The following is a 12,910-nucleotide window of genomic DNA, read 5'->3' on the forward strand; positions in this document are numbered from 1 at the left end:
ATATTGCTCATGATCACAAGTACAATGAGCATATATTAGAATAGAATTAATAAGAATCCTACGTGAGATTTCTGCATGTACGTCCACTAAAGTGATGATCTTACATAAACTAAGCAATATCTTTGACCTATAAACACACATAACACAATCTCAATCTTCCTTAATTTCCTGCAATGACATATTATCACGCGTGCGTACGTATGATCATGTAATCAAGCAAAGTGATTTGGATAAGACCTTTAGATTAGTATGATTAAAAACCCTCACAAATCATTGCCAATTATAAAAAACCGAAGCTCAAGTTTAACCTACTTAGTATAGGAAATCCCTTTGACTCGACTCCATGACAGGAAAAAGCTCGAAGCCTCCAAGAAAAGCCAATACCAGAACGACCCCATTAAGATATCATGCATGAACCTTCAGGATTAAGTAGTTAGCACACTCAAAACAAGAGGGGAAGATCAGAGATCGGGTCCATGATGGGTCATTTTCCACCCAGAAAACGAAGAATGTTCTGGTTTTTCCTAGTCTCACAGAGCTGGACCCTAGAAAACCAGTTGAATCTTATACGATCACTATCAGAACTGGTGCTTTGTGAGATTAAAATCATGTGCGCTATTAGTCAAAAGTGGGTTTCATAGTTTTATACAAATGGATGAAAATATCCCCTATGAAATTCAAGCATCTTTTTCCAGCAGCTTTCACTTGAATATGGAAATGGTAGGCGCCTAACTATCAGACTCGATAATGGAACCTGTTGCCGCAGGCCAGCAGCCAACCAGGTGATCTAAACCTGTGGCCCTTTCAACAAGCTAATCCATATATATCAGATTTGTCACCATCAAATCCACATCAAGCAAGTACAACTTTAGGTAGGTTTTCTTCTTGGATTCGGCTTTGAGTCATTTTCGATCATCATCATTCTTTGTTTCTTACACTTATGCTCTCTTACTATTGCCTCAATTAGATGCTCGGATCTATGGAGAGATTCTAATGAATATGGAAGAGGTTAAAGGTGTCCTTTTTTTGTTCAATATGAGATACCCTAAAGAGGCTAAGATCACTAGTATAGAACTATAGATTACTAAAGTCACGTAAACATGTTTAAGGCTGAAACATTTAAGGTGTAAATACCCTAGAGATATCACTATATTTGAACAAACACTATGGTTGTTTTGGAGTTCCTTAATATATAGATGCCATAAAAATATAGTAATTATGTAAGCTAGTTATATTCTTCTTTTGATTAGTAAAATGTGTCCAGAGTTTGAATCCATATTCATCCTCTCAATCAATAAAAACAAAACTATGCGTACAATTACCAGTCACGTTTTACACCTTAATCACCTAATTAGGCATAGTGAGTCTATAACTCGAGAGCAGCCATCAACTATAATGATTACATGAACTTTGATGATGTACCAATCACCAAAGTTTTGATTAGATCACATCAACCATAAGTGGATATATAGAAAAAGCAATGACTTCTTTTTTCTTTTTCTTTTTTCATTTCAAGAATTTTATGCCTACATCACTCGTCACTTAACTTCTCTCTAGTCAACTTGCCATTTGTTATCATTAAGCAAGTGTTTTACTTTAATAAAAATCCCCTTAATGATGTGGGATAAGATCCATGTGTTAATCACCCACTAATACGAAATCATCTTCTTATGCATGTCGATCTCTTGTGCTTACATATTGGAGCACCATTATTAAGCCGCCTTGTATAATTATATGACTCACGCTCGCTCATAAAATCTCATACAGTCGCCTTCACTAATCACATGCCACAATTCATTTTGAAACAATTAATGATGATTCTATTCCGCACACAATTTTTTTAATTTTTTTTGTTTGGCTGAAAGATGAGTGAGAGAGGAACGACCCGCACATAATTAAATTGAATTACTGAACTTATGATTGAAAAAGGATTAGTATAATTAGCATAGCGGGATCGATACTCTGTAAATTGAATTACAAAACAGTTGTACGTTGAGTTCAAGTTCATTAGGTAAATTGTGCGCTATGCACTATCGTAGCTAGGTATCGCCTGCAGCTGTGCATATGGAGTTAAATTCAGTTCATTGAGCATGATATAATACAAGCATGCATGACTTGAATCATAGATATGACATATTAACATGTTAGATATAAATTTGTATTGTACACCTCTCTCATCCCATAAGCATCTGCTGAGATTATATCTAATGCTCTTTCCCGATTCCAAAAATCAAATCAAATATGACGTGCAAAAGGAGGTGATGATATGTGAAAACAACTAAACAAATCTATGTAAGAACTAAGAAGTGCTCTAAACATCTTATCCAAAGTCTATTATTATTTCATTTTATGAAAGTGTTGGTTTCATTTACATTTTAGAATAATAACAAACAAATCCAACAACTAATACAATACTTTCCTCAAACAAACCAATATATAATCAGTAGAACAAATTTTGGTATTCTAACTAGCTAAAAGTTCGTAAAGAAAAATATACAGCCTAATATTTGGCAGAAACGTAGGCTTTGTTACTCACACTCAGCTCGCTGATCATTAGTTGTCTCTTCTCCCTGGTGCTCTCCCCAATCCATTTTGTTTTTTTATTCTGGAGAGGTCGAACTACTCAAACATCATTTTGAGATCAAAACAGTAACCTTTGGATTATTTGGCTCTCTCCAAATTTGTGTTTTTTGATTTAGCTAGATTCATATATAACTTTTAGTTTCCTCTTATATCTTAGCTACTCGGGTTTGATTCACCATTTGTATATAGGACATAGTGAAAGACCTACATTTTATATTGGAGAAAAGTATCATGTGGAAAGAAAACACTAGTTAAATTGAAACTCGATCATGCCTATCTAACAAGCTCGTTTTATTTTCATCTATTCAGCATGAACGTTTGCAATTGTGTGCTATAATTCTATAAATTAACATGTAGTATTCACATATGGAGTACAATAACAAGAGAAACTTTTGTCAAAAAAAAAAAAGGGGAAAAAAAAGAACAAGAGAACACCAGATGTGAAGGGCAGTATATAATACTATATGCTGTATCACCATGAGTGACATGCATGAGTTCCAGATTATCCAAAACCAACAATGTTCAATGTTGATGAATGGCGAGTACGTAGTTCCTTTATTGAGATCGATAATCTACACTAGCCACAGGTGTACGTACTTACCTAATACTCTAACCAAACAGCTTCTTTCTTTTTTTGGGATAAATGTCTTAACTTCATTTGTTGGTTCACATCCTCAATCAACTGGGTCGATAACTCGATATAAACAACTTAACAATCTCATGCCAAAGAAGTCGATACAGATCTAACACAAGAAGAGCTTAATAACAAAAGAACACTACAATTAATGTAATTCAAGTTTCGTTTGTTATACTTGTTCATGAAGTAAAGATCTTATAGGCTTCATATTCAAGAATTATAAGATACTGATTAAAAATAGATTACAATATCTATATGTCATCATTCTCCTACCGTCAGTACAGTTTAGACATATTACACGTACAATTGACATAGTTTTTCTAAATTTCGGTTACATAATCCAACATTCGACACGTATTTATGTATTTGTTAAAATACCAGAAAAATATTATTTTAATTAACATATACGTTAGGTCGTTAGTATTATCATCACAAATCGAAGTTATAGAAATTATTATAAATCCGACATAAATAATAGTATTTAACAAAATTCAAAGTTGGTTACTCTAACAAACACAATCTTTATTTCTGAACAGTGAATATTCTAAATCTAACAACCATGAGAATCTATTTCAATTCCAACCTCCATGAATATCATGAGAAAAAAGAAAAAGGGGAAAATGGAAAATAGAAATAAATAAATAAATTCCCTCCTTTTTGTAGGGCTTGAAGCAAGTTAAAGAGTCCACGTGGAAAAAATGACCTCAGCAGTCCAGCGTCAAAAAGAGTCCTGAAGCCTGAAGGCTTATATTAAGCAGAGCAGAGTCGGCTCTGGTTCATCATCACCTTCATTCTTGCTCTGTTTTCTCGGCTTTTTTCTCTGCAATTCATTTTTATCTTCCAAAATTGCTTATGTATAAGCGTAGACCGCTCCAAATGGGTTTTGGCTAGGTTTTTCTTTTCAGGTGCTCACCCGAAAATACAGGAGAAACAATAGAGGAAGAAAAATGGTTCAAGAGGTTGGATTTGATGGGATTTCCATGGGAGGAAATAGGGAAAGTGGTAGCGAGTCTTCTTCTTCTGCTTGTTCAGAGCAGTTTCAGGATTCAATGCATGAGTCTATCAACTCTGGTTGTCATAATGATGAAATCTCAGAAGCTGCAAACAAGAGGCTTAAGGAAACTCCTATTCAGTCCAACGAAAAGGTTTCCCTTTTCTTCTCCCAACTACATCTTGTTTAGGTTTTATTTTATGATTATATATCTTAATTCTATTTGAACTGATGATTTTTGTTTTGTTTTTGTGGAGTTTAGGGGTTTAGCATATGCCATCTGTGTTACTTTGGAACTCTGTGTTTTCATGAATTTGGTTTTTTTTCTTTCTTTTTTTCTTTCTTCTTTGTTCATAAAACCTAGCATTTTGATTTCTTAATTTGATTTTGTTTTTGGTTTTTCTTCCCCATTTTCTGTTGTATTCTTTCATCATCTTAATCAGAGATTATTACATAGAAGGAAGAGAAGTGGTTACACATATTAGGGTTTATAGGCTTTCAGAGATTTCGTTCAGATACTACAGTTGTTTTTGTAGAGTTTTTGTTAGTAGTGCATGCAAGTTAATCTTACTTCCGATATAAGATTTGTCATTGTCACCTAACATCTGTGTTCTGTTCTGGTGTTGCTACATTGTTTGCAGGCTCAACTGGCGCAAACCCTTCTAAGCTTACCACCACTTGGTTTGTCACTTGGGAAGACGCCCTCTTTCTTGGACTTGAAAGAAAAATTTCCCCGCAAACGAAAGCCCAAGCGTGCAGCTGAAGTTAATGTTCAATCTATGTCCGAGAAGGAAAAACTGAAAGCTTCTAACTTCTGTGCCTCGTTACTCAGAATTGGTTCATGGCAGGTTGGTAGTCTAAATTTAGATTCTAGAACACATTATAAAGTAATGGAAATGAACTTTTTCATTCAAGTTTGATTCTAATATGTGCAGAGAGTAACTGAACATGAAGGTGACCTGGTTGCAAAGTGTTACTATGCTAAGAGAAAACTGGTTTGGGAAATCTTGGATAATGGTTTGAAGAGCAAGATTGAATTGCAGTGGTCTGATATTATTGCTATTAGAGCTGTAATTGAAGAAAACCAACCTGGCATTCTAGAGATTGAGGTTATGCTTCTTTCAAGTTTTCAACTAGTAACTAAAATTATCCTTTTAAGCAGGCTGCATATTGTTATGGTAATATCTTTGTTAAAGTGGTCATACTTTTGCAGCTAGGCCAGCCACCTACATTTCATCGAGAGTCTAATCCACAGCCAAGAAAGCATACTATGTGGAATCCCGCAACAGATTTCACCGGCGGTGCAGCTCTCATTCACAGGTAAAAGAATCTTTAGGTTTGTTGCTGTTATTGCCAAAATGTGCACAAACAAGGATAAGCTCCCGTCTGCACTCTGCACTACTGTTCAAACCGTGAGTAGCTGATCTGATATTTGTTCATGATTTTCTCTTTCTGTAGGAGGCATTATCTTCAGTTCCCGCCTGGTTTGCTTGACAAACACTATGAGAAGCTTTTACAATGTGAAAGCCGGTTTTTAGAGATGAGCCAGAGACCTTTCCCAAGTCAAAGATCTCCTTACTTCCAATCATACAATGGAGGTGCGGATATTTCTTTCGAATTTGGTAGCCTTGGAGCGGAAATCCCTTCCAACTTACCGTTACAATTCCCAACACATCTGGATCCTAGACAAATTCAAGCATATGAAGAAACAAAAGCATCTCTCTGTTACACAGATTCTACTTCACCAGTATCAGGTATTTACATCTCCTCCCTCACCGTAGCTTTTCTTAGGCTTTGGACACTACTCAAGTTGAACTACACACTAATGTTGTCTTTGCAAATATCTTGTGATGATATAGTTATGGATTTTTCTTCGCCTTTAGATGAGGTCATCGGCAACCAAGGAGTTGAAACTCAGTGTGTGCCATCATCATGGGATTCACAAGTCGTTGCATATCTTTTAGCGAGAGATCAAATTCCACAACCGGTTTCTGCAGCAGAAGCACACTTCAATCCAGCCATTTCTTTCCAAAACTTCAATGAACCAATAGCTTATAATCAAGGGTCCCAAACGCTGTACAATATCGACATCGAAAAGCAGTTGTTCAGCCACATGCAGATTCAGAGTTACAACAACTCACTAGGCTCATCATCAGCATTTCCAGAGAATTTGAATTCTGGAGCAATTACTGGTATTGAGCAAACAAACTATGACCAGATAATGAGTGCTAACACAAACTTGATTCCGGGTGCAAGGGATCATACAGGCCAGGCTCTCCCGTTAAGCTGGATGATGGCACCTCTACCAAACAGCTGGGGTGCGCCGCCCCAAGTTGTTCCTTCGAGGCACTCAGGGATACATCCGGCTGATAACAACTTGAGGTATTCATCTTTCAATCCAAATCCAACAACAGATGACTATGCCGCTTTCAACAACTCGGTGAACCGCTGAGATGACTGCTTCACAAGGATGAACGAAAGGGGAGATCTACAAGGGATGAGTGTATTTTATTTCTCGGCTTCAGCCCTCTGTTAGGTGTTAGGTTTTTGTTTTCATCTTTCCTGTAAAATTATTATTCAGCTAGAATAGGCAGTCTGATGCTCCTTTTAGCTTTAGTTAGTGCCTAGCATTTATTTTTCCAGATTGTTTTTTCTCCCAAGCATTGAGTTTTTGTGAGTATTGGCAATGCTTTGTTCTTGAAATTTCTTCAAGCTTGAGTTCAAAGGCTTCACCAATGATTACATAGTTGAATCTAAATCATAAACAAAAACAAAAAAGAATCACATATATACAGAGGCACCTAACGATTCACGATTCGCTTTCTATTACAATCTTAAACACCCAAATTTTACAATCTTAAAGACCCAAATCACAGTGCCAGAAATGTAGAGAATGCCAATGTAGAAGCATAGTCTCATCTACTTGGAGGTTAACAAAAGCAAAAAGGATAGCTCAGCAACACACCCAACTCGGGTTAGTCATTTCTCCTACTGTGAAAATATTGACACCAGAACTAGACATCAAAGTTTCAAGAATACAAGATCAATAAATGGTGCAGAACTAAAACACCCAAGACTTGCACCAGTACCTCCTACCCCATAAACAACATAGTACCTTGGACTTCAGACTCGAGGGTCTTCTGCCATAGCCTGACCTTCTTCAGGCCTAGCTTCAACTACTTCAGCCTTGACTTCAACTTGTTGCTCCAAACCCACATGAGCTTCTCCATCTCCTTCTCCTTGTGCATTTACCTGACTGAAACTCCTCTTCTTTGTATTCGACTTCTCCTCTTCAGGCTTGGCTTCAACTTTTTCACTCGCCACCTCCTTCTCCTTCTCCTTCTCCTTCTCCTTCTCTTTCTCCTTCTCTTTTCCCTTCCCCTTTGCCTTCACTCTCCCCTTCCCATTCGCCTTGCCCTTGCCCTTGGCATTACCACTCGCAACAGCATTGGCATTCTCCTTAGCATTGACACTGTCCTTACCACCGGCATTGGCGTCTTCTTGAGGAGGAGGAGGAGGAAACAGCGGCGGTTCGCGGCCGCTGAGCTTGCAAAACACCCTCTCAACAGTCTGATTGATTTCCTTCCCCATCCCATTATTATCCAAAATCAACTCCCAAACAGACTTGGACGCCTTCTCCAGCACTTGGGTCTCCAGCTCCTGCCTCAGAGCATCAAACAGCTCTCGTTTCGTCTGCTTCTCGGCACCCGGCGTGTTGAGAACTCGGCTCTGCTCCGCCATTTTGATTGTCGTGCTCTTCAGCTCTTCCTGAAACCACCATCAAAATTCACAATTCAATATTGTCCAACATGATAATGATCAATGTGAATATAAAAAGGATAGATAGATATAGAAAGATAAAGAGAATTTTACATTGGCTTTGAGCTGGTTGATGATCTTTAATCGGAGAGAGTCAATGGTGCCGTCGTTCATTAGAGACTCTAATACATCTTCCGGGGTTATCACCGAAGAAGAACCCATTGTTCGATTCTCCTGCAATTTTGCGATTCTGAGACGTCAGCCCTAATACTCCGACTCCGATTCCGATTCCGGTTGGTATGTGTCGCGCGCGCTCTGGGAGAGAACCCTAAATCCCTAAATTGCAAACTCAGCTACAGTCGTGTTACTTTTTTGGGAAAGTTGTAGACTTGTAGGTATATATCTTGATATTGGGCTTCATCATGGGCCTTCACTAGTAAATTGAGCCCAAATGAACACATCTTGAAGCCCATTTATGGTGATCCTTGATTCAAATCCAATGTAACTGTGGTAATTAATGACACGTTTATTTACATGAAATAAATGAAGCCGTCCAGTACTATTTGGTTTAGTGATATAGTTTCCTTTTTAGTAAATAAAAGGTTGTGAGTTCGAATCGCGCAGTTATTATTTACCTGATAAAAAGAAAAAGAAAAAAAAACAGAAAGTGTAAATGAAAATAAACCCTCGAGTGTGAATGCAGATTCTACTCTCTTATTCTTGAACAATAAAATAGATATGTCGTTATTTGAAGGTTCAATATGACATTATGATGAATTTGATTTGAGAACTAACTTTGGAATCATGAGGGAAGCCTAGGAAGTGAGGCAGCCATGCTTGTGTGCCTAGCCTCGCTTGTTTTGAATGGCATGCCTACTTGCTAGACAACAACCCATTTCCAGTTATTATCCAAATCCAAATATCTTGTATCAACTTCTACTACTGAAATCAGCTCATATTATTGATTTAATGTATTACAACATAGGATTGTTACCAAAACTTCTCTGATATCAAAGAATCATCAATCATATGAGGTTCTTGACATTTCTATCTTTTCACTGAATATACAAATGACGCATTCAATAATTCTGTTGGTTTCAAAGGTCATCGTTCCACTGATTTGATCTGCCGTCAAACGACTCGAATGAGTCGAATCCATCACATATTTGATGCATTGGCATGCAGCAAATATTCGGGTTTGCTAAAGATATGCAGAGTTTATTTCAAAAATAAAACTCATTTAGCGGTCATCTTCATCTTTATCCAAGGAAGCTGATAAATAACTCAAGATAAAACCGTCTAGATCTCCTTCAAGGACAGAATCAGGATCAGAGACTTCATAGTTGGTTCTAAGATCTTTCACCATGCGGTATGGCTGCATCAAAAGTAGTGATTTAGCAAATATAAGTTATTACAACTCAAACTGTCAATGTATGACCAGGTAATGGTAGAAGAATGGGCATACCTGGAGCACGTAGCTGCGAATCTGGCTTCCCCAGGTTATATCGGTAAGGGATTGTGAATATTGTGCATTCTTCTGAGTCTGGCGTGCCATTTCAAGCTGGTCTACTCTTGCCTGGATAACAGCCATTGCTGAAGCCTTATTTTGATGCTGTGATCTGTTCATTCAAGACAAAAGAGAACACTGGCAGTCCTTAGTTTCAACTCTCATATATGGAAAGCGAAATATGAGAGCTTAGGGTAACATAGACATGTGTCTGCATTCTTTACCTTTCATTTTGACAAGTGGCAGTTATTCCAGTGGGAATGTGAACAATCCTCACAGCACTATCAGTTGTATTAGCATGCTGGCCTCCAGATCCCCCAGAACGAAAACGCTCGATGCGCAAATCAGATTCATTAATTTGCACATGAGCAGATACATCTCCCAGGATTGGAGTCACAGCAACAGCAGCAAATGAAGTATGTCTGCGCTTATTACTGTCAAAAGGTGAGATACGTACCAACCTGTGCACTCCTACTTCTGCTTTGGCATATCCAAAAGCATATTCACCATCAACTTTGATAGTTGCCCGCTGCAAGATTAGAATGATCTGAAGTTAAAAACATAGCACCTACCTACTCTAACTTCTGATTGAAATAACCCACAAAATGATTTTAATATGAGTGGCCTTTCAAATGCTTACAATATGGAAATTTTCCTTCATTGATTATTAACTACTAGATATGTTTCAAGGATCCATTTGACTAATAAGAAGGATTGATGATGAATGGTAAGAAGGTGAACCTTGATTCCCGCAATCTCACCAGGCATTTCCTCCACCACAGTCATTTTATATCCACGGCGTTGAGCCCACATTTTATACATCTGCATGACCATTGCTGCCCAGTCATTGCTCTCTGTACCCCCAGCTCCCGATTGCACCTACATTACATGACAACAAAACCGAAGGGTTTGGTTATAATACATCGAGCAGAAATGCGAAAACTATGGCCAATATATGTCAAGTACAGGAAAATTTGACATAGAAAAGCATTTGGCAAATTTGACAGACCTCTATATAACATGAGCAAGGATCCTGCTCCCCAGCTAATAAAGCTTGGGTCTCTTTCTCCTTTGAAGTTCTTCTCATCTCAAGCAAAGCCTTCATGGATTCCTGCAAAGGAGATTCCCGGTGACTGAAGTGTACAATGGAGGCTGTTCACAATTTAACTTCTATGGTAAGGATTCAACTTCCAAGAACTTAACCATTTCTATTTTGCCTTAATGTACAATGTTACATTCAACAAATGCTCAACTTAACAGAGAAAATCAGCTATTGGATTCATATCTACAATGTACCAATTCTATGTTCTCTGTTAAACTAAAACCTGTTCACATATCAGAGTACATCCAAAATCTACCATAGCCAGTGAACAGAACACAAAATTGCTACTAATTGTTCAAAATGACACAAACTATGTTAAAAGAGTGATAACATGCCTATGAGAAGTATTGAGAGCCCACCGATTCCAACTCCGCGTCATTCTCTTCCCGAGCAAGCTTTATCATATCCACATGCTCAAGTAATTCCTGCTCAAATGCCCTCACTTCTTTCATTTTACCCATCAGTGAACCATGTTCGCGGCTTATCTTCCCAGCATGTACAGGATCATCCCAAAGGTTTGGCTTATTCAGCTCCACTGATAACATATCCAACCTGACCATCAACTTCTTCCACTGCCACCACAAACATAAACTTTGCACTTCAAATTGAGCCGAAACAAAGAGTTGCAATGACAGTTGCCAAGTTCAAACTCACTCTATCACATTCATAGTGCCAAGTAAGCCAAATGATGAAACTCCCAACATTAGCAACAAAACTACGCATCAAAATGAGACTTAAAACAATAACAATTAGTGATCTTAAGCTGTACCTGTAAACGTTTCTTAATAAGATGAATGGATTGGGCAATTGCAGCAGCGTGACTCTTCCAATCACTCTCATCCTCTGTGTGAATCGACCACTCACTATGTAGTATCCGATCAACTGTGAGCCCATCAGAGGTTGAAGGCTCCTCAGCTGCCTGAGTCCCATAAAATCGAACCAAGCCACAAGTTGAAGGAAGCCCAAAACTTTCACCAGAACCAATTGAGTTTTTGAGGTTCTGGAGAGACCCAGATAGGGTTCTTGAGGTTTTGGGTGAAAATGAAGAAGATCCATGATCCAAAATCCTGGGAATTTCAAAATTTGGGGGTTTAATCAGATCACCAAATTGAGGTTTGGATTTAGGGTTTGGGTACAGAATCACCCAGCATCTAAAGCTGGCTCGTTTTCTGAACAAGAAAGATGACATTTTTAGGGTTTAGCAGAGTTTCTTCTCCAGGGTTTTAATCTCAGAGCTCCAATAATTTTAGAAGAAAAACAAAACGACAGCGTTTTTCTCTAAGATTGATGCGCGCCTCTAAATAGTAAACTACATATTAATTACTAACCAAATTTCAGTTTACAAATACATCATTTATACAATATCTTACACATTTAAGAACAAAAATTAACAAATTAGGACAAATTAATATCTACATGTCATCTGTCACTACGTATTTTACCAAACTACCCTTCATTACCTACTCTACTGCTACTGTATGAGAGATGTGCTACTGCCTGCCGAGTAAGAAGGTATTACTGCTGAGTAAGAAGGCTCAAAAGGTGCTACTGCCAGTTCTACTGCCGATTGTGAAACTAGCTGCTACTGCTTACTGTGAAGCTAGCTACTACTGCTTATTGTGAAGATAGCTGCCACTGCCGACCATGAAGTTAGCTGCTACCGCTACTATTTAGATTATTATTGAAATGTTGCTACTGTCAGATTGCAAAGCTGTGGCTGTTGCTGCTTCCATTGTTTAATTCACTATTGTAGTGCTGCTACTAAGGAGGTTTATGCTGGTACTGAGAGAGAGATAGAGAAAGAAGAGAGAGACCTCATTATTTCAGCCAAATTATTCCACAACTCAGTAACAGTGATTTTAGATCCAACACAAAATTACAAGGCCAGATTAAAACGTCGACCTCGTCCACCTCCTTGGTGACCAAAACCTACATAGTCCAAAACCTCACAAATCAACACCGGAATTCCGCAAAAATAAACTTGAACAACCAATCTGGCGACATCGGCATATGAAGTATGTTCTATTGCCTCAAACACAGAGGAGCTTAGGCTACTTACAGATCTCGCCGGCCGGCAAAGTCAAGCTTGGGCTTCATCGAAATCATCGTAGCCATGCTGAAACGATTTACGATCCATGAATTTATGGATCATGGTTGATGATTTAGGGAAAGCTAGAGAGAGAGAGAGAAAGGGAGAGCAGATCAGAGGGGAGGGTGGAGAGAGAGAGAGAGAGAGAGAGAGAGAGAGAGAGAGAGAGAGAGAGAGAGAGAGAGAGAGAGAGAGAGAGAGAGAGAGAGAGAGAGAGAGAGAGAGAGAGAGAGAGAGTAGAG

The 12,910-nt window shown here is 38.2% G+C and overlaps 3 protein-coding genes across 3 annotated transcripts; 1 reads left to right on the plus strand and 2 right to left on the minus strand.

Annotated features, from left to right (window-relative positions):
* Positions 1-4,167: 4,167 nt before the first annotated feature.
* LOC101299979 lies at positions 4,168-6,924 on the plus strand. Its single transcript, XM_004304816.1, has 6 exons — positions 4,168-4,365; positions 4,853-5,059; positions 5,147-5,320; positions 5,425-5,531; positions 5,670-5,965; positions 6,095-6,924. Exons 1-6 carry the CDS (start codon positions 4,168-4,170, stop codon positions 6,661-6,663), a joined length of 1,551 nt encoding a protein of 516 aa, XP_004304864.1. The 3' UTR covers positions 6,664-6,924.
* Positions 6,925-7,002: 78 nt separating this feature from the next.
* Positions 7,003-8,341, minus strand: LOC101314191. Its single transcript, XM_004302193.1, has 2 exons — positions 8,085-8,341; positions 7,003-7,979 (listed from the first exon to the last, which is right to left on the minus strand). Exons 1-2 carry the CDS (start codon positions 8,190-8,192, stop codon positions 7,335-7,337), a joined length of 753 nt encoding a protein of 250 aa, XP_004302241.1. The 5' UTR covers positions 8,193-8,341; the 3' UTR covers positions 7,003-7,334.
* Positions 8,342-9,155: 814 nt separating this feature from the next.
* Positions 9,156-11,796, minus strand: LOC101314477 (peptide chain release factor 2-like). Its single transcript, XM_004302194.1, has 7 exons — positions 11,349-11,796; positions 10,939-11,151; positions 10,487-10,588; positions 10,219-10,356; positions 9,702-10,006; positions 9,436-9,589; positions 9,156-9,345 (listed from the first exon to the last, which is right to left on the minus strand). The coding sequence occupies exons 1-7, from the start codon at positions 11,766-11,768 to the stop codon at positions 9,211-9,213; spliced, it is 1,467 nt and encodes a 488-aa protein (XP_004302242.1). The 5' UTR covers positions 11,769-11,796; the 3' UTR covers positions 9,156-9,210.
* Positions 11,797-12,910: the final 1,114 nt, after the last annotated feature.

Source organism: Fragaria vesca, linkage group LG6 (assembly GCF_000184155.1).
Source record: "Fragaria vesca subsp. vesca linkage group LG6, FraVesHawaii_1.0, whole genome shotgun sequence".
Classification (NCBI taxonomy): Eukaryota; Viridiplantae; Streptophyta; class Magnoliopsida; order Rosales; family Rosaceae; genus Fragaria; species Fragaria vesca.